Below are 26,116 nucleotides of genomic sequence, written 5' to 3'. Positions count from 1 at the left end.
AATGCAACTTAAATGGGCGTGGATGGCTGTGCGATGAAGGGAGGGGGAGTGGGCATGGCAGGGAAAGGCAGGGGAGGAAGAGGGGGTGAGCCTTCAGAACACTCATGATAAAGATCGATAGTGACAAAAAGTTTGCAGTGGCAGCAGTACACAGGGCTCTGATGAGGCGGAGGACTTCTCTCCTCTTGAATCCCCAGGGCTAAATGGAGACACAATAGATAGTTGTGCAGGTCCTCTGCCTATCTATTTGAACCATTAACCCCCGGCATGACTATGGATGAAAACAAAACACAAACGGAGGCAGCACAGATGGGAGAAGTGTCGGAATGGTAGTTAGCTAATAGGGTTGAGCTTTTCACAAATAAAAAGGCGAAGGTTCTTCCCTTCAACACCGACTCTCGTTGCATAGTTTTGCTCGCGATGGCCCGCTGGTGCCCGTGGAGCTTTAAGCAGTTTGGTTAGCTTAATAGGCAAGTAAAACTGTCATGGTTAAAAATTAGACACGTACCTCATTTGAAGGGATGGAAAAGTCCTCGGGACTTAGTACCGCATCATTGTGTAGATGCAAACTGCTTTCATGAGCAAGTCCGACGTCCAACTCTCTCCAATTCTCATAGCTCTCCCGAGAAAACGCACTCGAACTCTTACACCACTGAAACAAACACCTCCGACCCATTTGAACGACTCTCTCGTCTACTACATCTGTAAGAAAGCACCACGTGCTGTCATGAATAATTAAAAGACAATATCTTCTCATAGGATAAGAACACGCAGGCTCATGAATAATTGAGACACTCACACGTCATCGAAGTACTATAGTACATTGCCACGTCACTGCCTATGACATGTGACAGGAAGAGATTTTAAACCCAGAAGATGAAAATAGTGGAAAAAAGCTCAAAATTAACCGGTTTTCTCCTACAATTAAAATTAACGGATGTTAAGATTGTCTTTTATGATGTGCGACACAAACGCCTCTGTTAAAATCTCAGAAAATGGAGTTTAGTGTTTCATGATGCTTTAAATAAGCGTTTTTGTATTTCTTTTCAGTTTCACAAGAAATGTAAGAGAAAATTGTCAAGAGAAATTACATGATTGCTCTTATGGAACAAAGTAAAAAGAGTTAACTTTACTTTTCGCCTGAGTGGTCATTCAAGCCTCTCGACAAGCTGAAATGTGTTTAGCTATCTGTATAGGCTCACTCAGAAACACATGAGCAGAGAACAGAAAACTGCTAAATGAATTAAAAATCTGCCATTGATCCAAATGCGTTGAAATGTTGTGTATGTGGGATACATTTCTCTGTGTGAAAAACCTTTACATATGGCCATGTACCTTGTAACGTGCTCTAGAGATCAGTTTTTCGGTTAAAGTAGCTATGACCATCCTGAGCCGAGATATCGAGGTTTCTGTGAACAACTGTATACCCAAAATTTGTCGTGTGCCATGACACAAAGATGGCAGCTGTAGCTAAACCAAGTAAAATAAAATAGAAAATAATTTAAAAACTGGTGGTTTTGCAATGCCAATACATTGAGGTAGTCACTAAAATATTAAAAAATTAAAAACAGTCGAGCAACCTGCATTGGGCCACTTGAGATGGGAATGACCCTTATAGAAACCTTATTTACAAATAGATTAGCAGTGATTAATAGTAAGTTTGTGCATTAGTTTGGAATTTGTGTTGTATATTTCATGTTAAAAATATTTCCAATGTTTATATCTAATGTGAGGAAATATAGGCTTTAGAGATTTTAAAAATTCAAACAGAAATAAAAAACTAAACTGAATACTATTATTTAAAAACTTTAAAAAAAATACAAACATGACAATATTTCTGACCAAAATATTGGTATTGATTTATTTGATTTATTTGAAACATGACGTGTGTTAGAAATACACAGGCATTTAGTCTGATCCCACACATTTGGTGGTCCCATTTTGCCCCTCAGTCAAAATGTTCTGGATCTATCACTGTCAATGAAAGACTATACAGGCAATCAAACACTGTCCAAAAGCCAGGATGTAGCCTATTGTTTAACTCTAAACATTGTATTTGCCATAATATTTTAAAACATAGACAGACTGATAATGCAGTCAGTACCAGTTCACATGAAATGAAGGTATGTTGCCTCTTCAGATGAACAGCATTAAGGAGTTTCACCACCCTCTGGAGGATGATGGCCTTGCCCCTCTCCATGGAGACAATAAGATGGCAGCCACCAAGGAACAGCCACCAAGTCCCACAAACAAAGATTGCAGCCTTCCCGAGAATAACCTTCAGGTAGGTTAATCAGGTTTGAGCAACTGGGTGCACATACAGTACAACCTGAATCCATGAATGTAAATTAAATTTTATGATAAACATCTCTAATATTCCTCACTATCCCACCCTACCAGCAGGCTAGTGGTTTGAGTGCGACTTTGTCTGACCTGAAGGTGGCTCTGCAAGATCTGAGCACCGAGCTGCGAGAGGAGCGTCAGAGCTCCCAGGAACTAACACAGCAGTTTGCCCGAGCTAAGGCCTCCTGGGAGGTGGAGCGCACTGAGCTCAAAAGCCTCATCACCCAGGTGCTGGTTTAATTACTGTTTCATTCGCTGCAATACAGAGCTGTGATTTAGCCCCTAGTGTGCCCCTACTGAATCTGAAAGTTAATAGATTTAAAATGTTATTAGCCACAGAGCTAAGGCTAAGAGTCCACTTAGACATTTTGTAATTGTCACTGATGCCATTAATAAGACCTCAAACATTGATTTGGCTATGGTGAATTAACTGTCTTCCATTTCATGAAGCCTGATGGCTAAATGCAACAATCATTTGCAAACCTTCCAAACCAGACACTTAACACCAAGCTTTGAATCCGCACTATTACAACAAACCCTGTCTGAACCACAAAATGTTCCAAATGAAGGCTGAATAAAACACATTCCTGTTTATGGCACCATCATCAGATAAAATTTAAAACCTGTAAGTCAATGTTGTTTCATTTTGATTCATGGGGGAAATTAGTACATTAAATAAACCCTTAAATAAGGATGGGCTAAGTTACTTAATAAATGTTATTTAATGTTACTTTTCCATTCAGCTAATATAACTGCTAAGCCTAAATGTCCACTTGTACTAAGATATGCTTTATTCTAAATAATATCATTGTTTGTAACCAACTTATTAAATAATCACTTCAGTATACACCAAACTGGGCTACACACAAACAGGCAGTTCATTCCAAAAATCCTTCCAAGTTACTCAACTGAGCTAAGAGCATTGGCATAAAACAGTGTCATATTCCATCGAACATTGGTAGAGACAACCTTCTGGCTGTTAAAACTGTGTCCAACTAGTTTGCCAGTCTGATCTTAATACAAATGCATAACTGACTGAACAAATTAAACTGAGGGAATTGAGCACAGTTTACAATATGGCTTATTATGAGTGGTAGTAAATGCTGTCTTGTAATATCAATAACGTCAAGGCTATATTATAGTATTCATCAATGGCTTCCAGGTAAATATTCTATAATTCTTGCCCATCTTTAATTATCTGCCACAATTGTCCCTCTTTAATTCTTTGCCACTCTTGCCCCCTTTAAAATTGGTCTGGTCATACAACAGGCTACTGTGTCTTTAGTATTTGTTACATTTTCCCTGGCCCTGAAATTAGCTCTACCTTTGGTGGAACAGAACTGCTCACCTGGGCTCTTTTTTCTGGTCTTGTGCCAAAACTGTCTCATGTTTTCCAGTTCTCAGTTGTATGTGTGTTTATTTATGTGAGCTTGTAGTCATAGAAAACCCCAGGTTTTCATGAAAGTGGATGGGGTGGTTTTTGGATAGGAAAGAAGGTTTGCCAATGTTCTCATTGCAATCGCAAAAGCTGCTTTAAAATTACAACTCTGGTGGATTTATGAAATGTTATTATTATATAACACTTACACTTAGAAGACATCAGTAACTTCCTTCAGCCATGAAGAGTACAGAGATACACTCTGGATAATTCCAATGTGTAATTGCTATAGTCTTCATCACACTGAGGCTACTCATTCTTTTATTCAGGTTCAAAGTTATTGATTATACATTGAAATGTTCATGTAAACCAGAGAGAGATTAAGAAATGCTAACATAAGAGTTATATATATATTGTATATTATTGAAGAATATGTTAAATACAATCTGCTTAATAACTTAATTATCAAGCCAGATGAGCCGGAGGGAAGAAATAGATGCATTGTTTGTGTATCAGAGAGAGAATTTCAGTGTGGTGGGGTGGGGTGGGGTGGGGGAAGGGTTGAGGTTAGAAAGTGATGATGGATAGGAACAACAGAAAATGCTGCAGACAAGAGCAAGGAAAAAAGAGCTTGCTGAAGGAAAGAACAATGGGAGGTGTGGTCAAGTTATTGCTCATGTATTCTTATACATCATATCGGATTGCTATATCATACTATATCTAAAACGTCCCTGCCTTTTGTGTCTCACCAACACTTATGCTTGGTGCCTCAATCACTGCAGCAAATGTTAACTGATTTGAGTGCTCTCTGAAGGGAGCTCTGTTTGGTCCCCCACAGCCCCAACCGCCCTCCCTTCCTGTCACTCCTCCTTATCCTCCACACTGCTTTTGTTCTGTGATGTGCGCACAAAAAAAAAACACAAAACGGGACAATATAAGCATGAAGAGAGATGATATTTAAGAATAATTTTGGATACTATACTGTATATGGTTTCTCAGACTCTAATAACAAAGCTGTTCACGTAATCCATCTTGTGATATCTTACAGTGGAGATAAAGCATCTTGAATTGATATGTTAAAGGAAATTAATGCACATTAATTTCAGTAATATTCTGAGATCATATAGATATTGCCAACGCAAAGCCATTTTTATTGCCTACTGCCCACATCTGGTATCATTGATGAACGGACAAATTTCTGGCTATCTGAAATCCTTCAAAGTCCTTCCACAAAGCTCCTGTGTAAGTTAAGCATTTCTATGCCACGGTGTATGTGTGGCACATCTTGTAGCTGGGCCCTTTATAAAAGCAAGTGCCAAACATCTCATCAGCACTGGCAACGTGGCATTGTTCCACCAGCTGCTCTACTGCTCCACCCTGCGTCTGGCTCTTTCCCATAGTTCTGAGTAAAACATAGATTTTGGAAGAAGGGGCTTGGGTTTGGAATAAATTAATTTATCCTCAACAGTGAACCACAAACACTGTTAACTTCATTTAACTATTCACAATAAAGCTCATTAGGCTTTGTTTGCCATTGTGAAAAGGGGGAAATATGGCAAACTCTACACAAACCTGACTCTAATCACGTAATCATCTCATGCCAGGTTCCTTTGGGGTTTATTTGGGTGTGTGACTAATGATCTTCCCAGAAGGCCTGGGTTTTTATAACGTAACCTACATGGTCAGATAAAAAGTGTGAGTAGCAGCTTACGCTTTGATCCTCAGCTTGATACAGTGTAATGGAGAAACCACAAAAAGGGTTTAGAGACAAAAACAAAGACTAGGTTTTCTGAATATCTGCGTTTAATTAGGTTTGAAGTAATATTTCTATTTGTTGTGTTTTGTTGTCTGTACATTTAGTGGATGGTTCTATTGTCAACAGATGACTATGCTCTGGTTAGCACTTTTCCACCATCACGCTGTCATCGTGGTTACTGTTCCCCCATTAGCACATAAAGTATTCAATCCTCATTTGTCTCTCCCTACTCTTTCCAGCTGGAGGGGAAGGCAGGGAAGATGTCTGCAGCTGGTAATGACATGGATCCTCCAGATCTGAAGGGAGCTTTGAAGAGGGAGCGCGAGGAAAACCAGCACCTGCTGGCAGACTCATATGCTGCAGTGATGGATCTGACCAAGCAGTTACAGATTACCGAGAGAAACTGGAGCCGGGAGAAGCTGGAGCTTCTTGAACATTTCAATCAGGAGAGAAACCAGTGGGAGCAGAGGCTCCATGATGCCCAGAGCAAGAGCACACAGGTTAGAGGTCACACCTATGTCACTAGTCGTAGTAGTTCATCTTTATTTAATTTCTCACCTTCATTCTATTTGTCATAGAATTTCATGTCATGGCATTTTGTCAAATTTACTTATTCAGCATCCTGATGAGTATAATAAGAAAGTACCGCATGAGGGAGAGATAGAAAGACCCTGATCTCTATATGACTGAGAAATTAAATTGTTCTAAATAATCATGCTAAATCTGAAACAAAATATGTTCCTTTTCAGTCTCTTAATTGCAATGGAATATCCACAGATGCACCCACAAATGAAACAACTTTGCAGAGGTAACATTATTTCTAATTTGTGACCCTGTGATACATTAGAGTTCTAAAGTCATTTTCAGTGTCAGATTTTCATTTGTTTCTTCTGTCTATTCAAACCTGCTGCTTCTCTGCAGAACCAAACCGATTTCCTCTTTGTCAGACCTCGAGAGTTTGCTGGATGTCGCTTCTTTCCTTCCACATAATGAGGTCAATGGAATCGCTGAGGGGAAGGCTGGGAAGCACCAGTTTAATGACCTTGTAACCCGCAAAGATCTGAGTGGCCTCAATCAGAAGAACTGGAAGTATCTGAGTAGCGAGTCAGCTTCTCTGGAGAAGACTGAGCCCTTTAAAACCTGGGACTGCCCCAGCACGAGCTTTCCAGAGCTACAACTGAGTGTGGAGCATGTGCAAAGGAGTTACACTGCCCCAGACAAAACAGGCATCCGAATATACTACAGCCCTCCAGCTGTCAGGAGGATGGAAAGGAAGGTCAAGGATCTGAGCTTAAATGATACCCAGCTGGGACTCAGATTTTTCAGTGCGACTAACTCTGATCAAGCGGTACCGCCTCAACCAACACAAACTTCATCATCACAGTTGTCATCCTCATATGAGCAGTGGCTAAGCTCATTATCCCAGCAGCACAGGGACCTACTGGAGGGCAGGACGGGAAGCTCTGGGGCCCTCCACACACTTGAGATTTCTGCAAATCTGAGTGATGACATGAAGGAGATGACCAATTGTGTGCGGCAGGCTATTCGTTCCAGCTCTCTTGAGAGGAAATGCAGCAAAGATACAGGAAGTCAGACTGTGGGCTTCACCAGCACTGGAACACAGACAGCTAAGTTTGTCAGTGTGGGCTTGCAGACAGAGAGTCCAGCCTCCTCAGCCTCCAGAGGGGCAGGATTTCATGGTAAGGTGTGGTCTCCACGCCCATCCACCTCGCTCACTTCTGCACGATCCCGCCAGATCTCCTCGTCACTGGAGAAGGTGCACGGCCGCATCGATCGACCCTGCTGCTCACCAAAATACGGCTCACCCAAGCTCACAAGAAGGGTCTCTGCTTCATCCTCATCCTCCAAGCTGGAGACATCTTCTACCTCCTCAAGAGATCGGAGCATATGGAATCTGCCAAACCGTAGCATCGCCCAGAGCGGATCTGCATGGGCTCGGTCCACCACGACCCGTGACAGTCCCGTACTCAGTGGCCTCAATGATGGTCTGTCCAGCCTCTTCAGTGTTGTGGAACACACCTCCAGCATGGAGTCACTCTGGAGGGGTGACACATGCCCTGGAAGGCAAGCTGCAGGCAAGCCCTCTTGCCCCAGTGTTGGCATTAGCCTTGGTGAGTCCAGCACTCAGAAGTACGGCATTGTGCAGGAGTTCTTTCAAAATGTGTGTGGACGGACATTGCCAGGAGAGAAGACTGCAACCATAGATGAGCCCAAGCCTGAGTGTCTCACTGGTGCCCTGATGGGAACAGACAGCGTCACTAAGATCGTCAATAAGAGGTTCATGAGACAGACATTGCGGGATGATGCAGTAGTCAGTGAGAAGGAGTCTCATTCAAGTGCCAGTAGTCCAGAGGTGAGGGTTGACAAATTAAGTAGAATTTCACAAGGTCCAAAATAATCTGAACTCTACTATGAAATTATGACCATGAAGCCATGATAATTTTACTTACAATACTAATGCACTTGATTGATATTATCACTAGTTTAAGGCCATACTACGGGCCATATTTAGACTCAAAAGATACTAAATCAAGGTCATGACATTTGCTATTATTCATTCTCAAATGAATTTATTGTACCCTTGTTTTGGTTAATTGTTGCTCTCCCCTAAAAAAAAAAAAAAACATGCCCACACTTTAATGGATAAACTGACTAGGGACTAATACAATTACAGCTCAGTTTAAGTTGATGTAGTTTATAAATTATTTTAGGAATCAGCATGCCAGACAGTGGGCCCTATAAAAAAAAAAAATAATTAAAAATTTTTAATGGCAAAGTAGCATTTATTTTGTCATAATTTAATGCTTTTTTTGTCTTAATTTATGGGTTTGTGTTGCTTTCTTTATTTTAATATTCTTAAATTAATACCAATAATATAAAATGTTTGCTTTTCACAAAATGTTCTAGATAGTACCCTTAATCTCTGACCTAGTGAACTAGAAACTTAATAAAAATAAGCAATTTAAACTCAACAATGTAATCCATATATTAAAGTGCAGTAGTCTATGCAAATTATATTATTTGAAGTGGATCAATTCAAGGTTTACGTTAGTTAATCTTCTTGCACGTAAATTTACACAGTCTCAGGAGCACAAGTTTTTACTGGAAAATTTGCTGGATTTTCATGAATTCAGTATTCATATGAACAATTTCTGAATAAATCCATTCGTATCCAGCTTGATAAATGAGGCTCAATGTTTAGTGCATATATATAAATTGCATTACATTGCATAAATATTTCGATTACAATAAATTGACAGACAAAGACTCCTGGTCAAAGTAGATGTCACACCAAAAATAAGTACCTACATTCAGGGTCAAAATCACATGTAACTGAGGCACTCAGTTACATGGACACACAGCTGCACATTGGACACAGCTGTGCAATGTTCACAATTTTGGTATTAACTCCTTATTAGAGTCTGTTTAACTGCCTTCTGTCAAATGTTATTTCCAGTATTCATAACAGTTAATGAACATTATTCAGTTAACTGCTATAAGAGAGGAAACATCTTTAATGAGGTGTAATCAAGTGTCATTAAATACAAATTTCCTGTCAGTGGTGGTGCATGGGTTCTATGTGTTTGACGGAGGTGATATGGAGAAATAATAAACAAAGAATATTAAACACATAGCAAAGCTATAAATGCCATATCAATATTTCAGCCTGTAGCCTTACTATAGCATAATCAGTACATGCTTCATGCAAAAGCAGTACACAGTGTAAAACAAAAAATGGCATGGCTGCTTCTGGTATAAAATGGGCTTCATCTGCAAACCCAAGGTACCTGCGTCTGTTGTTTAAAACTTTTAAAGGACTTGTACTAAATGTTATTGGAAATGTAGTAAACGTTAGTAGATATACAGGGTGTAACATAACTGAATAGTGACTTTAGTGTTCATATATTGGTTCCTCAAATGGTTAACCATGTATTTATATACCATACCTACTCTGAATTTTGAAGTTTGTTCTAGTAGCCGATGAGTATAATTCAGTGTTAATAAGTTTGTTTTAACATATTAATAGTAAGTCATTTCTTCCTAGGATTCATCTTGTGACTGCAAATCACAGTCCCTCACCTCTTGTTTTGCTCGCTCCTCCCGCTCCACTGTTCGGCACACCCACAGTCAGTGCAAGCACCGCATACAGGAGACTGCCTTGGGAAATGACGAGAGATTGGATGTCAGCACTGAGTGATGGAAAAGAGGGCATGACTTCTATCACTGCTTTAAGACAAACACATGCAGATACTGCCTCACACATACTACCACATAAATGCACTGCCATGTATAAACTTGCACATAAACAAACACAAAGCCACAGTAGAATACATCAGGACATTTCCAAGAACCAGTGATTAGCAAATGGATTGATGCCAAGGAATATCACTCAGCTAGCCTGACCTCCGTTTTGAGGTCACTAGTCTGTATCCAACCAGTAGGACAGCTCAACTCTGCCATCTTAATGAACAGGCCTTTGGACAAACATGAGGGATCACTCTTCTGTGAATAATAGGGGTTGATTTGCAGAGTAACAAGTAGAATGAAAACATGTAGAATTAAGTTGCCTGACAAAAAAGACAGTGATTTTTTGTGCATTACACTGCTCAAATCCCAGTTGGATTTGATGGATTTAGAGATTTACTTTCGAAAGATTTAGGTAATTAAGGCCTCAAACAGACATCTACAGGTTTTATTTTCATCCCCATAATCACAAACAAAAATGGTTCCATGGTGTAAATCTCACAGTTCATCATTCTCATTCATGCTGCACTGGGGAGCTTCTTTAAAAGCATTATTTTGTATTATTGCTATATTACTGTAAAATGACTATGATATGTGTGACAGACTGAACATGCTTATTCAGAACACATGATCAAGTTAGTTTTAGTGTTTATTTCGGACTAGTATGGAAGGCACAGGTTAGCCAGGATTTTCTAAGATGGCATTTTTATAAACGGGGGTAGTTGAAAATCTGTGTATGTACCTCCTCATTGTGATTACCCAAGAATGTCATTGATTAAGATCTCTGTTCTATCCATCATCCCTTTCTTCTCACAAGACTAGAGTCTTAGAGTTTGTCAATCAGCATTAACTTTTATGAAGCCATGACAGGAGTTTATTATTGGCAGATGTACATTTTAATTATTGGACACACTATTTTCCCACTTTAAACTATGTATTTATAACTGCCTAAGATTAGAATGGTGCTATACAAATTAAAATCTTTATCATATTTTATGTGATTTGCAGAGCAGTGACATTTCAGTCTTTAGCTGAATGTGTATGATTGCTAGTGATAAAATATTTAATATGTAATATTTAATCTAGTTGACTGGTAGATGATGCAGTCAGCATTAAACACTGTATGGGGTGTAGAATGATAACCTTGAAAAAAATGCAGACTTTTCGCTGCTATCAGACCGCTTTCTATACACCCACACACTTTTGCTCTATCCCACTACTTGTTCACACATATACACACACACATACACAAAGTGTACAGAGCCTCTCTAAATGGCAAGCCATGATGGTCAGGCTCCTTTGTATGTCAGCCACTTTCTGCCTCAGCTCTTTAATAAAAAGGGCATTAACAGTGAGTCACATTTCTTCATTGCCATTAAATATGGTACTGTCCACAGCATCTGCCATAAAATGTCATTACCAGTCTGTCAATACTTCAAGACACCTCTTGCGTTATACCTCTCGCTGCTACCTCTTTTCTGCAGTTCAGTCTTACTACTCCAAATTCGTTCCTTTTTTGTTTTGAAGGTCTCAAGTGTGCCTTTTTATCATTTAGAAGAATTTAAGATGTTGCATTCAGTATTAGACAGTGAGGAGCTGCATGCAATGAGAGCACTGGTCAAATTTGCAGGGGACTCAGTAAATGCCCATATTTCATTCTTATCTTAAAGCCCAGTATATGCTCCAAAATCTACTGTGGTAGCAGCCATGACGCATCGAACAATTCCCAGCAGTGAACTACTCAGATTTTGGTCATTGAACATTTAGTCATAACTAATCATTGCAGCCACAAGACACTTCGGCATCACACTTGTCTAAGGCTGGCATTTGCCGTAGAGGAAAATTTCATACCTGACATTTGGGTGGTTTTCACACTGGGCACGTTTGCTGCAGTCTGAATCCGAGTGTGATTGTTCCTGGTGCCCCCCACGGCGTTAGTCTGGACTCACAATATTTTATTTATTTATTTATTTATTATTTTGGTGTTATTATGCACAGCAGATATTATGCGCAGCAGTGGACCTCTTCTGTGTCCCACAGCGTTCCCCTGTCACTCATGGTACATGCGTGTTGTGGAAACTGATGATGTCATCATCAGCTAAAATGCAGGTTACCTTAGTTCCTGAACATGTGCAAACCTGAGTATGAGTTGCGCTCATATTCATGAGAATCGTGGCACAGTTCCAGTGCAACCAAAACCAGGCCACCTCCTACAGGTATTCTCGGGTTTGGTACCGCGGTGCGGTTCCTGGTCCGCATGACAGCTTTCACATTACCAATTTTTCATTCAAACCGTGCTCTGTTTCTGACTAAACTACCAGTGTGAAAGCTGCCTTAGTACTCTTTGCCTCAATGTATATTGTGTATGTTGTTGAGCTTGTTCTAAATGATCCCTAAAAATGCACATAGGCTCATGGGAACTCCAGCCAAGTGCTTTAAAACCTTATCTACAAATCTAAAGGACCAAGTTCCAATAGTGTAGTTTCAGTAAATTACTTCCAAACAATTACACAAATTGTCCAGGTTCTTGGAGAACCTGATTCATCTCATAAACAAGCCCTTACTCATCTTCCCTTATCATTCCACATCCACCTCCCATAACATCTAGCAATACTTAAACGACATAGTAGCTTAATACCATTTGCTAAATTATTGAGAATGCTTGTATATTTCGTTTTTTCCCCTTTTTTAAAAAAACATTTATTAAATAAATTACTGAGTCAAACAATCTTTAATATTGTAACTTTAAACATACTGTACATATGCAATTTATATTCTTTCTATCTTAGTCTAGAAAAACTCCAGAATGTCTCCGCTGAAGTGGCTTGACCTTCAGAGCTCATATCCTCTCCTTCAAGAAAATAAGAACCTTTCTGTGTAAATAGCTCCATTCTGGGTAAGAGAATATGCCACAATAAAACTGGCTGAAATTGTTTTTGTCTGGGGAAAGATTGGCTTGGTTGTTGCCTCAAATAAATCTTTCCTGGTTGTTAAAATTCACAAATAAATGTCACAAAAAAAAGTCTCAGTTTGTCTGTCAAGTTTTTTTCTTTTATTATTTTAAAAATTATTTTATTACTAGCATAAGTGCATACAGCGGGGTCTATAAGTATGAGGCCACATTGAAAAATTGTTGTTGTTGTTTTTTTTTTCTTCATTGAACTGGAATGTTTTAGAATAAAAATATAACAAAGAAAAAAAATAATCATGCAAATGTAAGCAAATCTTGATGTTGTCCATAAATCCTTAGACTTATGGCTTCCACTGAAACATGAGTTCAGATAACACTGATGGATTTGATATAACATGGTTCATTAGGTTTTACACAAACTTGTGGAGTACATGTCAGCTTGAGTGCACACTGTCATTAAAGCAGAAGGGGGACATACCAAATACTAAGAATTTTTTTTACTGAGTTATTGCTGGTAATGTAATTTGTAATGAAAAACAGAAGCATTTTCAGTAGTTGTCTCAGACACCACTGTATGTGTAATTTTGTTTCTCAAAATCTTGCTTGGCCTTGAAGCCTATTTACATACTGACATACATTTAGCACCCTTATTTCTCTGTCTACCTTCCAGGCCCAGATGTTGTTCTAGTGGCTGATTTGAGCAGATGCAGGCAGACATGATGAAATAGCATGCAACACATGCTGACAGAGAATGAGAGTAAAAGAACTAGGAAAAAGAGGAAGGTTAGATTCATGAACATAAAGCAAACTAGGGCAGAAAGAAGAATGTCTAGAGGTAGTCTCTGGGTGTGGTTCAAGAGGACACAGTGTCCATTGTGCTCTCTTACTCTGATCTCAAACTATATTTCTATGCATCACTCACACAGATAAGTCATGCCAGCCAGCATAAGATGAAGCATCCAATTTATACTAGATAGTAATTAAACAATTGAGTATAGGTTTAAGATTATTGTGTAGCGCTGCCAGTGTGTGTGTGTGTGTGTGTGTGTGTGTGTGTGTGTGTGTGTGTGTGTGTGTGTGTGTGTGTGTGTGTGTGTGTGTGTGTGTGTGTGAGTGAGAGAGCGAGAGAGAGAGAGATCATGGAGAGGGAGTGAGCACGTGCTGGTGCTGGGTTTACTTCCTGGGAACATCTGTGATTCTTCCATGAGACATTTTTTCCCTCTGACTCATTTTCCCTTTTTTTTTTTTTAGTTTATGTTTAAATATCAGCATGAGTATCACAGGATGTGACCTAACACTGATTTCATTCAAAATTAACCCAATCATTGCTGGAACATGGGAACAAAAGCAGGACGGGGAGAAAAGAGATAAAGATGAAAAATAAATTAGATTCACAGTCACAGTCATCCATCCATCCGTTTATTTTCTGTGCCACTTATCCCACAGAGGGCCGCAGGGATCCTGGAGCCTAGTCCAGGGGACTCTGGACACAAGGTGGGGGACACCCTGAACAGGGTGCCAACCCATAGCAGGGCACAATCACACATCACAGACCCATTCACACACTATGGACACTATAGACACCAATCAGCCTACAAAGCATGTTTGGACTAGGGGAGGAAACCCCTAAAGAACAGGGAGAACATACAAAATCCATGCACACGGGGCGGAGGGAACTGAGCCCTCAACCCTGGTGGTGCAAGGCAAATGTGCTAACCACTAAGCCCCCAGCCCCCCCCCAATACATTTATATCAAAAAAGCCAATAATTTCCATGGGGTGTACTTATTTTTTCACATGACTGTAGTTATTATTTAACCTTAAGGTTTATTATTAAACCTTGAAGATGGGTTTTATTATAATGTTTGTGTCTCTGAATTTAAATGGGAAAATAAATGTCTTATGTTATATAATGTTATTGATATTGGCTTGCTTTATTAGAAAAAAATAGAAACAGTGACTGAGACCTCATCGTCCAGTATTGAGAAGCAAGAGGAAGATGAGCTTTTGGTTAAAAGCCCTGATACTGAGGAAAACATGTTATGATCAACTCAAGATTGATTAAACAAAGATGTTCTCTAACAGGACAGACCGATGTGTGCCTACTGAGGTGTTCGGGTCAGAAAAACTGTCTGTTGTGCCTTGAAGCTGAACCACATGCACTTAAGCACAGAACATGGACTGGGCCTTGAAAATAATTAATTGTCAGTAATATATTAGAGTAGCTACAGCCAACTAGTGATTAAAAATTAGTTTTTTGCTAATATGAAAATAATACTAAATATAGTTAGACATAGTGATCATTAGGATCCAAACAGTGCTACTTTATTAGACCTGGCTTTGCAATTGATGCAATTTGCTGATAAACTTTAATAATAAAATGAATCAATTAATACAATTAAAAATAAGATAAAACCATAAACATTTTTTTTTAAATTCATTTAATTCATGACTTGTAAAGTCATGTTGAAAGAAAACATTTAGTATTTAGCTGTAAGTATTAATGACTAGTTGGTATAAAGTAGCTATACTGTTATATACAGTGTAAATTTTACTTGAATATTTTGTACAAATGCAGCAGTCGGGCAGTTCTCAGTATTCAGACAGAGTGGCTTTTGCTGTTTATTTTCTCTTTTCATTCAGTTTACTCAAACCACGTAAAAAGGACATCTCCAGATTTTTTTTTTAAATAATTTATTTTATACATTATTTTTTACAATTTTAAATGCTAAATCAAGAAATAGGTGCTATACTGTCAGTAAACTGCAGTGTCCAGCCTTTCATTTTAATTATTTGTTTCAACTGAATGGGCTTTTTTTTTTTTTTTTTTTTTTTTTTAAATCAAATTAATGGATTGGAAGTAATAAATAAACAATTCATGCTAAAGAATATTTTTGATATAGTGCAAAGAAAGAAGAAGAAGCTTTTCTTATTGATATTTTATCTGTAAATTTCCAACACTGAAGCAATATAGTAAAAAATAGTTTTGGTTACCTTATACTTTTCTGACGGTTTGTCATGTCCAAGCTGCATTTTATTTTAAACATGGTGTGTTTTTGCCAACAGAAATATTATATGTCTGTGCTGCTTACTAATTAATCAAATTAACCAGCTTGTGCTGTATGAACTTAATAAAATTGTCCTTTATATATTTCAAAGGTTTGAATTAACAAGTTACAGTTATGTAATGTTATGTAATGGATTGTATGTTCTAATGGAATAATGTCAGGTTCAGGATGGCCAATAATATATTATGATTGTCATTGTTGAATCTAATTTTAAGTTCAATTATCAAACCATTTTTACTTTCATTACTGGATAAGTATTTCATTTGATGAGTGAAAAGGGTAACTGATTCTTCAGGTGTTGATGACTCATGCCTCAGTTTGTTGATTTTGTACCAACACCATCAATCATATTAAAACTACTTTGAGGACTCAGTTGTATTTGTCCAATTGTTTTAAGTTATTAAGACTTTTTATTCAGTTTCAATGAAACCTGAGAAATTGTTAAAATCTTTGCTTTCACAGCATTGCAATTTTTTTTTAGTAAAACTGTCAGCTGAAACACTGTAGTTAACAGATATGAGGTTGGTATAGAAAAATCAACCACATTTAAAAAAAAAATAATAATTTTATCTATGAAAATGAGAAAAACAATTATTATAATCAATATTATGACAGTCAAAAATCTTGCTGGCTCTTTGTTCTGAAATTGTCCCCAATAAGTCCTGAAATGTCTGTGTTCAACTTTGTCATCATTAGTGACCAGAATCCTCAAAGTGAAGTAAAATTTTCAGGTGTTTAAAAATGGTTTTATCAAAACTCCTGAGTAATAGTGTTTTCCTAAGGCTTTCAAATAACACAGATCACTGTTTATCGCTCTGTAAAGCAGTGCCCCCAAAAGTCTTAGATATGTCATATGTCCCCATTTTCCTTCTATGCGGGTATGTGTGTGGTTAGGGTATTTTCTAGTATTGAGAAACGTGTGTGTGTGTGTGTGTGTGTGTGTGTGCGTGCGTGCGTGTGTGTGTGTGTGTGTGTGTGTGTGTGTGTGCGTGTGTGTGTGTGTGTGTGTGTGTGTGTGTGTGTGTGTGTGTGTGTGTGTGTGTGTGTGTGTGTGTGCATGCGTGTGTGTGCTACATCATCAGTAGTACTTACTACCTAATAAGTAGTAATCACTTATATATGCTGTACACTAAAGTATTAATACCCTGCACTCCAAAGTAAACAAACTGGGTCACTCCATCTCAAGGTTGCTTGACTGTTTTTAATTTTCCTCATTTAAACAGAGCTATGGTGTTGTTTCTCCTGTGATAAAAGTAGTAAGTGATTACAGCTCAGAAGTTACTTACTGTGTTTATCACAGGAGAAACAACACCACAGCCAACCTGAGACGGAACATGTAGGTTTATGTAAACAGCTGTATAATCAAAAATGTGTTGTGTGCCATGACACAAAGATGTTTGTTGTAGTTAAACCAAGTTTAACTAAGTTTAACCAACATAAAATACAAAAAAAATATATAATATAAATAAATAACTGGTGATTTGGTAATGCCAATACATAGAGGTAATCACTCCAAAATATTTAGGAAAATTGAAAACATTGAGCAACCAACTTTGTAATTATTGGACCAATTGAGATGGAATGACCCTACTGTAATATCCTAATACTGTATACATTTGTGTTTTAACACACAAAGAGCACACACAAGGGGACAAACCTAAGTTTAATCTAAAAAGTGTCTGAGAGTATCATTATATACACCAAGTATGTACTTAAATCCAACACTATTGAGAAAACTACCCTTTCATAATTGAATCATATTTGCTGAGTCAGTAGGATCTCCAGTTTGTTCCAAACAATATATAAATGTGTGTGTTCTCCTGAGAAACATGTCTGCAGGAAACCCAATCTGATTTTAGTAGGTCAGTGCAGATATGTGAAGAGAAACTGTCTAGCAAACACAATTCCACAGGAAGTGCCACAGACTTTTATTCTCTTACAGATGCAAAGGATCATAATAGACAATAGATATTACATTATGGTGTCCTTTGCTCTGGGCTCCATATTTACTGTATGTACAAGCGTGTGTGTGTGTGTGTGTGTGTGTGTGTGTGTGTGTGTGTGTGTGTGTGTACACATAACAATGCATAAGAATGAGAGAAAGGATGCATGCGCAGCTTCTCCAATGAATACAAAATCCAAAGTTACCAACATACAAATTCAGGCAAATACAGGCAAGACAAAATTGTAAGTGATAATAAAAGTATGCCAAAAGGCATCAAAGGACTATGCCAAATATACATAAATGGTAGAAAGAGGCTAACGTCACTTTTCAGACAGAGCTGCAGTAACGTGGTAAAGTAGGCCTAAATCATCAGTGCAGAGTCTAGCAGTTGTGTGAGTGTGCATTAAACGAGGACACAATATTGCCCAGAGTTTTTGGACAGCTGACAGTCACACCTATGTGTGGGGCTCCCCAAGCTAATGCCACAAAGCTGGAAGCACACAAGTGTATAGGATGTCTTTGTATGCTGTAGCATGACACTTTCCCTTCACTGGAACTAAGGGGCCCAAACTTGTTCCAGAATGACAATGTCCCTGAAGAGATGGTTTGCCAAGATTGGTATGGAAGAACTTGAGTGGCCTGCACAGAGTCCTGAACTCAACCCCACTAAACTCCTTGGGGATGTACTGGAACGCTGACTGCACCCCAGACCTCCTCACCCAACATCAGTACCTGACCTCACTAATGCTCTTCTGGCCGAATGTCCGAAAGCAAAACCCTAAATTGTATTATGTATTGTGCATTTTTTGTGTGAATTGTGAGGACATCTGAAAAGATCATCAGGGTCTTTCTAACCACCATCAACACCTCCTTCAACAACTGCTGCATCTGCAAAGCCACCAGTATAGCGGACAACCCCTCTCACCCTTATTATGGACTATTCACCCTCCTGCCATCTGGCAGAAGGTACAGGAGCATCCATGCCACCACCAGCAGACCCTGCAACAGTTTCTTACCTGAGGCAGTCCGGTTACAACACTCTGCTGCCTCCCAACGCTCACCTGGACTAGCAGAACACCTAACCCAGTAAGACTCACTACTACTGCACATGGACTAACCCAGTAAGTCTCAGTACTACTACACACTGCACTTTACATTGCTGCACCAGTCACTTTATACTATGGAACTCATTTTTGCTGCCAGTATTGCTGCTATACTTGTTCCGCTACATTACACAATAGCTTACAGTTTACTGTCCATGTTTACAGTTTACAGTCCATGTTTACAGTCCATGTTCTGTATATCTATTGTTGTGTATTTACTGTCCTGTGTATTTATAGTTTTGCGCTCATCTCACACTGTTGTGTATTTGGACTTTATGTAGTCTTGCACACTGTTCCGTGTTGCTCCATGGTCCTGAAGAAACATCATTTTGTTCCAACGTATACAAGCTGTATAGAGGAATGATAATAAAAACCCAATTGACTTGGCTTGACTTGAATGCTTGAATGGGCACAAATTATAACAGCAAATGGGGGGGGGGGGGGGGGGATAATTCTGGAATGGCACATTCAACAAGCACAATAAGGGTTGAATTTGTAAACACTATATGTATATTATGCATAGTCTCTATAGTATATATCTCTATAGACACTATAGTATTTATCAAGCCTAATGCACTGTAATCATTTAACAATTTGTTTGTTTTTATGCATTACTGAGACTGACATAATAATTTGGAATATTTTTACTTTGCGTTTGTGGTGATGCAAATAAAATAATTAAAATGTGTGTGTGTGTGTGTGTGTGTGTGTGTGTGTGTGTTATGGGATTTATAGTACTCCCAATTACTCTGGCAGATTATATCAGTCATACAACCCAACACCAGCAAGTGGATGTACTACAAATGAAGGAAATGGCCTATCCAGCAGCCCACATTAAGAATGCAGCAGCTGAAGAAATATCACTTCACTTAAATGAAAGGAAGGGTGTGCATTTCCTGTGAGCCCCAGTAAGAACATTAACATACTGATTAGCATTAATGTCAGAGGCATTAAACATGAATGCCTTTTAACAGCTGAATAGAAGGCTCGGCTATGTAAAGCCTGATTCAACTGCAGATTGCTAATCAACCAGTCAATCAGACTGCACATTCAGAAGTCTTTTTGTAAGCTTAAAGGTCAATAGTTTTTCTGTGGGGTAAAGTGGGGGTAAGGTGGAGGATGAAAAGCAAAATTAAGTTTAAAGTTTTTACCCCACGAAATCCACAATTTACAGTCAGAAATAAAATTTTGTTATTTACCTTTTGACAAAGTCAAAGTAAAAGGAGATTTGAAAAGACAGGATAAGACAAAAGAAATTTAAAAAATGAGGTAATATAAGGGGATGGTGTTTAGACTATATTACACTAGTTATGTAGTTTAGGTAACACTCTCAAACAGAGACAGAGGGATATTAGCCAGATGCCTTACTGACATTATACAAACCAGGTCTGAATTATTTCCAACTCTCCTATTCTTTGCAGAATACTCTATGTCAGGTTTCTCTCTTTATGTCTCACTCTGTCGTCCCAACTTTCTCTTTCCGTCTCACTCTCTCTTTGCATCTATCTTTTTTCAAAACTCCAGCATGCAGTGCAATGCAATTGAAATGACAAACAATCACAGGTTACAAAATCAAAAACAGCCCATAGCCAACTGCTGATGCGTCCTTGCTAAATGATCTAAACACATTCTATGCACATTTTGAAGCTAACATCCCAGAGCAACACTGCAGGACCATAACACCCAGGGAGGAACAAGTGCTACAACTATCCACAGATGCCATTAGGAGATTCCCGAGAGGTGTAAAAGAACACAAACCTGCTGGACCTGACAGAATTCCAGGACATGCAGATATCTTCAATGATATCTTCAAATATCTTCATGAAATGCAATACATAACTCCAAATTAACCAACAACACCAACCATTTCTAGCACTTATTTATGGGATGCAGAATTCAGTGCCAGTATATGCATAAAATCAAAATAGTGATCTAGGTTGGACATAAAAGCTGAAATCAGATGCATGCTTTTAACTAGGACCAGGACCACAAATCCCTGCAGAGAGTGGTGTGCTTAGCCACATCTCCGGGTCTGCTCTCCCCTCTCTGCATGACATCTACACTAGGCGATACAGTTCAAGAGCTGCTAAATTCTTCAGAGACTCCAACCATCCCAGTAACTGTCTGTTTGGCCTACTGCAATCAGGCAAGTGCTTCCATAGTCTGATGGCTAAAACTGACAGTCTCAGGAGGAGCTTTTTCCCTCAGGCCATGAAACTCCTCAACACGGACATGTCCTTCATAATGATCCCTTAGGAATCCAGAGGATGCTATAGTTTACGTTGCACTACACTGAAACTCCACACACTGCACTTTGTATTGTATTGTTACTACACGTACATACTGCAAATTATGTACATTCATTTTCTACACATTCCATGCTAATATTGTACATCCATTTTTGCACATTCCTATACATATATTTCATATTTCTTATCTTATTTCCATTTAGTTCTGATTCTATTTTTAATTTAGTATTTGATGCACAGTCTAAAGAGGAGTAGGTCAGGTTTTCATTTCACTGCAAGTCATATACTATATATAACTGTGGATGTGACAAATAAATCTTGAAACTTGAATCTTGAACTATGTCTCTTGACTTGGATAAGCTGCAGTGCGATGAACAAGCCCAGTCCTATCATTAGTTGTGGGCTCTTTCCAAAAAAGGTTGAGAAGTCCTGATTTAATATGTTCATATAGTTTATAATGATGTAGCCTGATCTGACAAGTGGTAGAATAAAAGATCAAAATAAAAAATGTTATGTCTCATAAATTGTGTGTTTTAGATGTTCCCTGTTAGATATGTCCTCTTAATTATTACAAGGAGTAAAAGGTAGCAAACTACAAGTACTCTCATTAAAGTACTTGAGTAGACCTAACTGTACTTTTTAAAATATGCTGTTTAACATACAGCTGCCTCCTGAGATGAATCGGACCCAAAGGCTCTGGAGCTGGCACTGTCCATCATCACCTGTAGGGGACAGCAAGGAAAATAAAGGATTAGCAGTCCACACACACACACACACACACCACACACACACAAACACACACATGTTTCTCAATACTAGAAAATACCCTAACGTCCTAAATGTGAATCTAAATGATTCAGCTGTGCAGGCAATCTTTCTCCTTTTATTATACACTAATTAAAGTATAGCCCAGAAATGTGTAGGATGAGAAAAATCCTATTGTAAGCTCAGTGATTGTGTCTCCCTTACACACTGCTGTAAAATTTCCCTCATCCAAGGTCCTATTGACTGCAATTTTTATCTATGTAATTACTAACCTTAAATTAAGCTAAACCTAATCATACCTTTACACTGAAGTCTTGAGGCTTTTTTAGATCTTCAAATAAATTCTGTTTTTTAATGAAATAATATAGTTCAGTAAAATATCAGCGAAGTTGCTATTGTCATGAAGACATTTGATCTGCTTTAAACCAAATATACACACCTTACCAGTTTTGGTCATCCCATGTAGGTTTAATGAATTAATAAACAAACATTTACTTAATCATTGGTAAGCTAAAACCTTATTTTGTCATATTCAAAGCTATTATCTACCCTCCATGATATTCAAATCAGTTCTTTTGAAAAGGCCAGCAATAGATCACCTAATTCATAATTCAACACTGCCACCCATGGATTTCCCTCTTGAATTACTGAACCAAAGCACAATCCCTCTAGTCTCCCTTTCCACGCCTCTCTCTGTCTGTTTCCATGGAAACTGTTTTCTATGTGGAGAGAGCAACGTGGCCGGATATTCTAACTGATATTTCCCAGCATACATTGCTGCTGATGGAAGGAGCTCCCAATGGATGGTCCAGCATAACTGAGTGCAGTGAGTTAAGACTCTTAGCAATTGTCAGTGGTTACCCTCTACCCTACACATGACTTTATTTAGAACACATTGAGATCATACATCATTCCCTGTTTTCAACAGTACATTAGTGTATGACTGACTCTTGAACTACATGGCATCATTATGTAAAAATATTAATATAATATCTTACATATTGTTATTATTCATAATATATAAATACAATGAATTTCCAAAGACTAATCTGCCATTAATCAATTAATCTGCCAATCAAATTGATCAAATCCAAAGACTTTTAAAAATGTTACTAACATATGTATTCAATCTACATATTCAACTAATGAGAACATTGTACACTAAATACTGACACATTTAAGATGTAGTTTCATTGGTTTCTTTCTTTCATTGGTTTCTTTCACCACGCTTTGACTTTTCTGAAGTCCACACAAAAAAAACGGACTGACCCGTCGGCTTTGGGCACCAAAACCACTGGGCTGCTCTAGTCACTGTGGGACTCCTTGATTACTCCTATGTCAAGCATAGCCTTGAGTTCATCCCGAGCCACATTTTTTTTTGTTCAGGCAACCAGTATGGGCAGCTGCATACAACCACACCTAGAGTAGTCTCAATGTGGTATTCTATGAAGTCTGTGGAATCGGGAAGAGGCAAGAACATATTGAAAAATTCATCCTGCAACTTGGCAACCTGTGCTCTCTGGGACAGTGAAAGGTGGTCTCCACAGGGGACTGGCGTGAATTGGGCTGCACTTTCAAGTTCAAGTTCATATACAGTTGGTACAGTACACAGTGAAATGAAACAATGTTCCTCCAGGACCATGGTGCTACATAAAACAACACACTAACTACATGAGACGAAACAGAACTAAATAAGATCTACACATTTTTACATAAAGTGCATGTGCAAACGTGACACAAGACAGTACAGTAACTACTAAAACAGGACAATAGGCACAGTAAGTGACAATGTAGCGCCAAACAGAACACAGTTTTAGTGTCCGAAATAAAAGGTAGTGCAAAAGATAGGTGTCAAAGAGTAACAATATAATTTAAAAATGGTGTAAATGTAAACATAACATGCTATGACTTAGTATTCAGCAGATTAGCTTATACCAAATATGGACATTTAGGTCTCACGCTGCGTTGTCTGCTGGAGTCGGATGTAGTCCAGTTGAGTTTAGACTCACCTCCAGTCCCAGCACCTTCCTCTCAGGAACTACTGTTGCCAGAGCCACAGGAACTACCTCTCTCCATAGTTTCAAGAAATTGAGGTGGTATCTTTGAAATGCATCACCTCTATCTGTTTGTCTGACCTCATAGTCGACTTCTCCGACTCGCTGTGTGACCTCAAATGGTCCTTGCCACTTCACCAGTAATTTAGAGCTCGACATGGGTGGCAAATCAAGCACTTTATATCCAAGTGCAAATTCCCATAGTTGAGTATCCCGGTTATGCAGCCAGGATTGATGATCTTGTCCCTGTAGCAAATTCTCCTCTGTTAATTGTCCCAAAGTATGGAGTTTTGCTCTCAGGTCAAAGACGTATTGAATTTTATTGCGTGCTTTTAGAAGATCCTTCTTCGCAATTTTCTCTAATGATGTCCAAGATGCCACAAGGCTTGTGCCCATACAGTAATTCAAATGGGGAAAACGTTTTGAATTGCGGGACGTCTCGTATTGCAAATAGCAGGGGCTTAAGCCTCTTATACCAATTCAGTGCATTCATTGTGAACGAACTTATGAATCATATTTTATATGCTGCACACATCCCACACTGTGCCTCATTACTGCAGGACCCATCCACCCACATTTCCCTCAGTAATGTCTGAAAACCAGGCCAATTTGTCCCCAGAATTAGTGGATGGGTGAGGCTAGGACTAAGGCTAAGCCTTTAGGCTGCCTTCACTCTATGCTTTTGTCACCAGAATTGAATATAAAAAAAAATCCCTGTGCATACATCTCGTTTTCACCACTTGTTCACTTTCCAATGCCCCTCACTGAATCAGGCTTTGATGGACAGTGGTCCATCAAAGAGGAGGGAGGGGAAGAGAAACTCTGGGACTGGGGAGCTGGTTTCGGGGGAATTGGCCCCCGTTTCCAAGGTGCAGGGACAGAGGAAGGGTGGGGAGAAAATGGGGGAGAATGAGAGAGTTAGAGAGAGAGAGAGGGAGGGAGAAGAGGGGGGCTCACCTTCACCCAGATACACCGCCAAATGGTCCTCTGCCAGCTGGATTGCCTCATCTAGTGATGCTGGATAGTGGCACTGGACCAACTCCACTGTCCCTTATGGGAAAAAACAAACTTCTGAGAACCTGAGTTTGCTAATTGTGATGCCCTGACAGTAGTCATGACAGAATGCATACAGTAGTGGAGAGAATCCCATGTACTCATGAAATTCTATAATAAACTGCAATAAGTAGTATTCATATGATGAATTCACTGTCATTTGGAGTATAAACAATACATTAATTTTTGTGTTTGCGTGTGTGTGTGTGTCTGTGTGTGTGTGTGTGTGTGTGTGTGTGTACTGTGCAAAAGTTTTAGGCACTCTATATTTTTAGTACAAACTTTGTTATAGATTTTTTATTTTATGACTTTACATTATCATGTCAGTACAAAAACATTTTAGATTTCCAAACATTAGTTTTCTAGCACAAAATTAAATGTTACAGAAAATGAAAGCAGCATATTACGTACGAGACCACATTTCAGAGAAAAAACACAATAAGCCTACTGGGTTTTGCTGCAAAAATAAGAAGCAAGTGCAACAGACAAAGTCTCCAGAAGAACCGTGTCTGGTTCTACAAGGTGCCAATAATTGGTGCACACCTATATTTACCAAAGGTTTAACAGGTTTATATTGATTTATTTTTATAAACCTGTGTTGTGTTTGCAATTGTTTGATATCCATGAGACCAGAGAGCAGTTTTTTTTAACAGTAGATCAAAAGGTTAAACAACAAAGACAATTTTTCATAGCCATCTTTGCATATTTACCATGTAGGTATGTATGCATATACACAGCCAAGAACAAGAATCTGAGGCTATAATGTACACAAACTTACTTAAACTGAACAGTTGAAGACTGGAAAAAGAACAGGTGTTTTTTTCTAATCTTCAATTGTACAGTTTGGGTGTGCCTGTGTCCATGATAGCCTCAGATTCCTTTTCTTAGCTGACAGGATTGGGACCCAATGTGGACTTCAACTGTTGTATCCCATCCACCTCAAAGTTCAGTGTTTTGGACTCAGGAATATGATCGTGAATACAATAGCTGGTCTATTACAAATGAATAATTAAAGAGGTAGTAGCAATATGAAGTGAGCTAGAATGGAGTGATTAACCAGGACTTTGAGAACTCACTTACACTTCCATTTATGAGTAGTGTGTAGGCTGTGCTGCAATTATCTGTGGTACTGAGAGTCTTGGTAATTTGGGCATCCCACACAGGTGCATTAGGAAAGGGACTGAAGTAGGGTTTCATGAATTTTAGCATGAATATATTGCATTTGA

The 26,116-nt window shown here is 38.7% G+C and overlaps 1 protein-coding gene across 2 annotated transcripts in view; it reads left to right on the top strand.

Annotated features, from left to right (window-relative positions):
• Nucleotides 1–12,771, top strand: part of soga1 (suppressor of glucose, autophagy associated 1) — a 69,815-nt gene extending 57,044 nt beyond the window's left edge. The window contains exons 9-14 of one of the 2 annotated variants that reach the window (XM_053686168.1): nucleotides 2,141–2,284; nucleotides 2,404–2,571; nucleotides 5,717–5,977; nucleotides 6,227–6,285; nucleotides 6,399–7,851; nucleotides 9,544–12,771. In XM_053686168.1, coding sequence (XP_053542143.1) covers nucleotides 2,141–2,284; nucleotides 2,404–2,571; nucleotides 5,717–5,977; nucleotides 6,227–6,285; nucleotides 6,399–7,851; nucleotides 9,544–9,696 — 2,238 coding nt within the window. In that variant the 3' untranslated portion in view covers nucleotides 9,697–12,771. Of the gene's footprint in view, nucleotides 1–2,140; nucleotides 2,285–2,400; nucleotides 2,572–5,716; nucleotides 5,978–6,226; nucleotides 6,286–6,398; nucleotides 7,852–9,543 lie in introns of both variants that reach the window. The other variant, XM_053686167.1, reaches the window with a different exon arrangement.
• Nucleotides 12,772–26,116: the final 13,345 nt, after the last annotated feature.

This window comes from Ictalurus punctatus, chromosome 15, assembly GCF_001660625.3.
Source record: "Ictalurus punctatus breed USDA103 chromosome 15, Coco_2.0, whole genome shotgun sequence".
NCBI lineage: Eukaryota > Metazoa > Chordata > Actinopteri > Siluriformes > Ictaluridae > Ictalurus > Ictalurus punctatus.
This window is presented reverse-complemented; position numbering and strand designations above follow the sequence as displayed.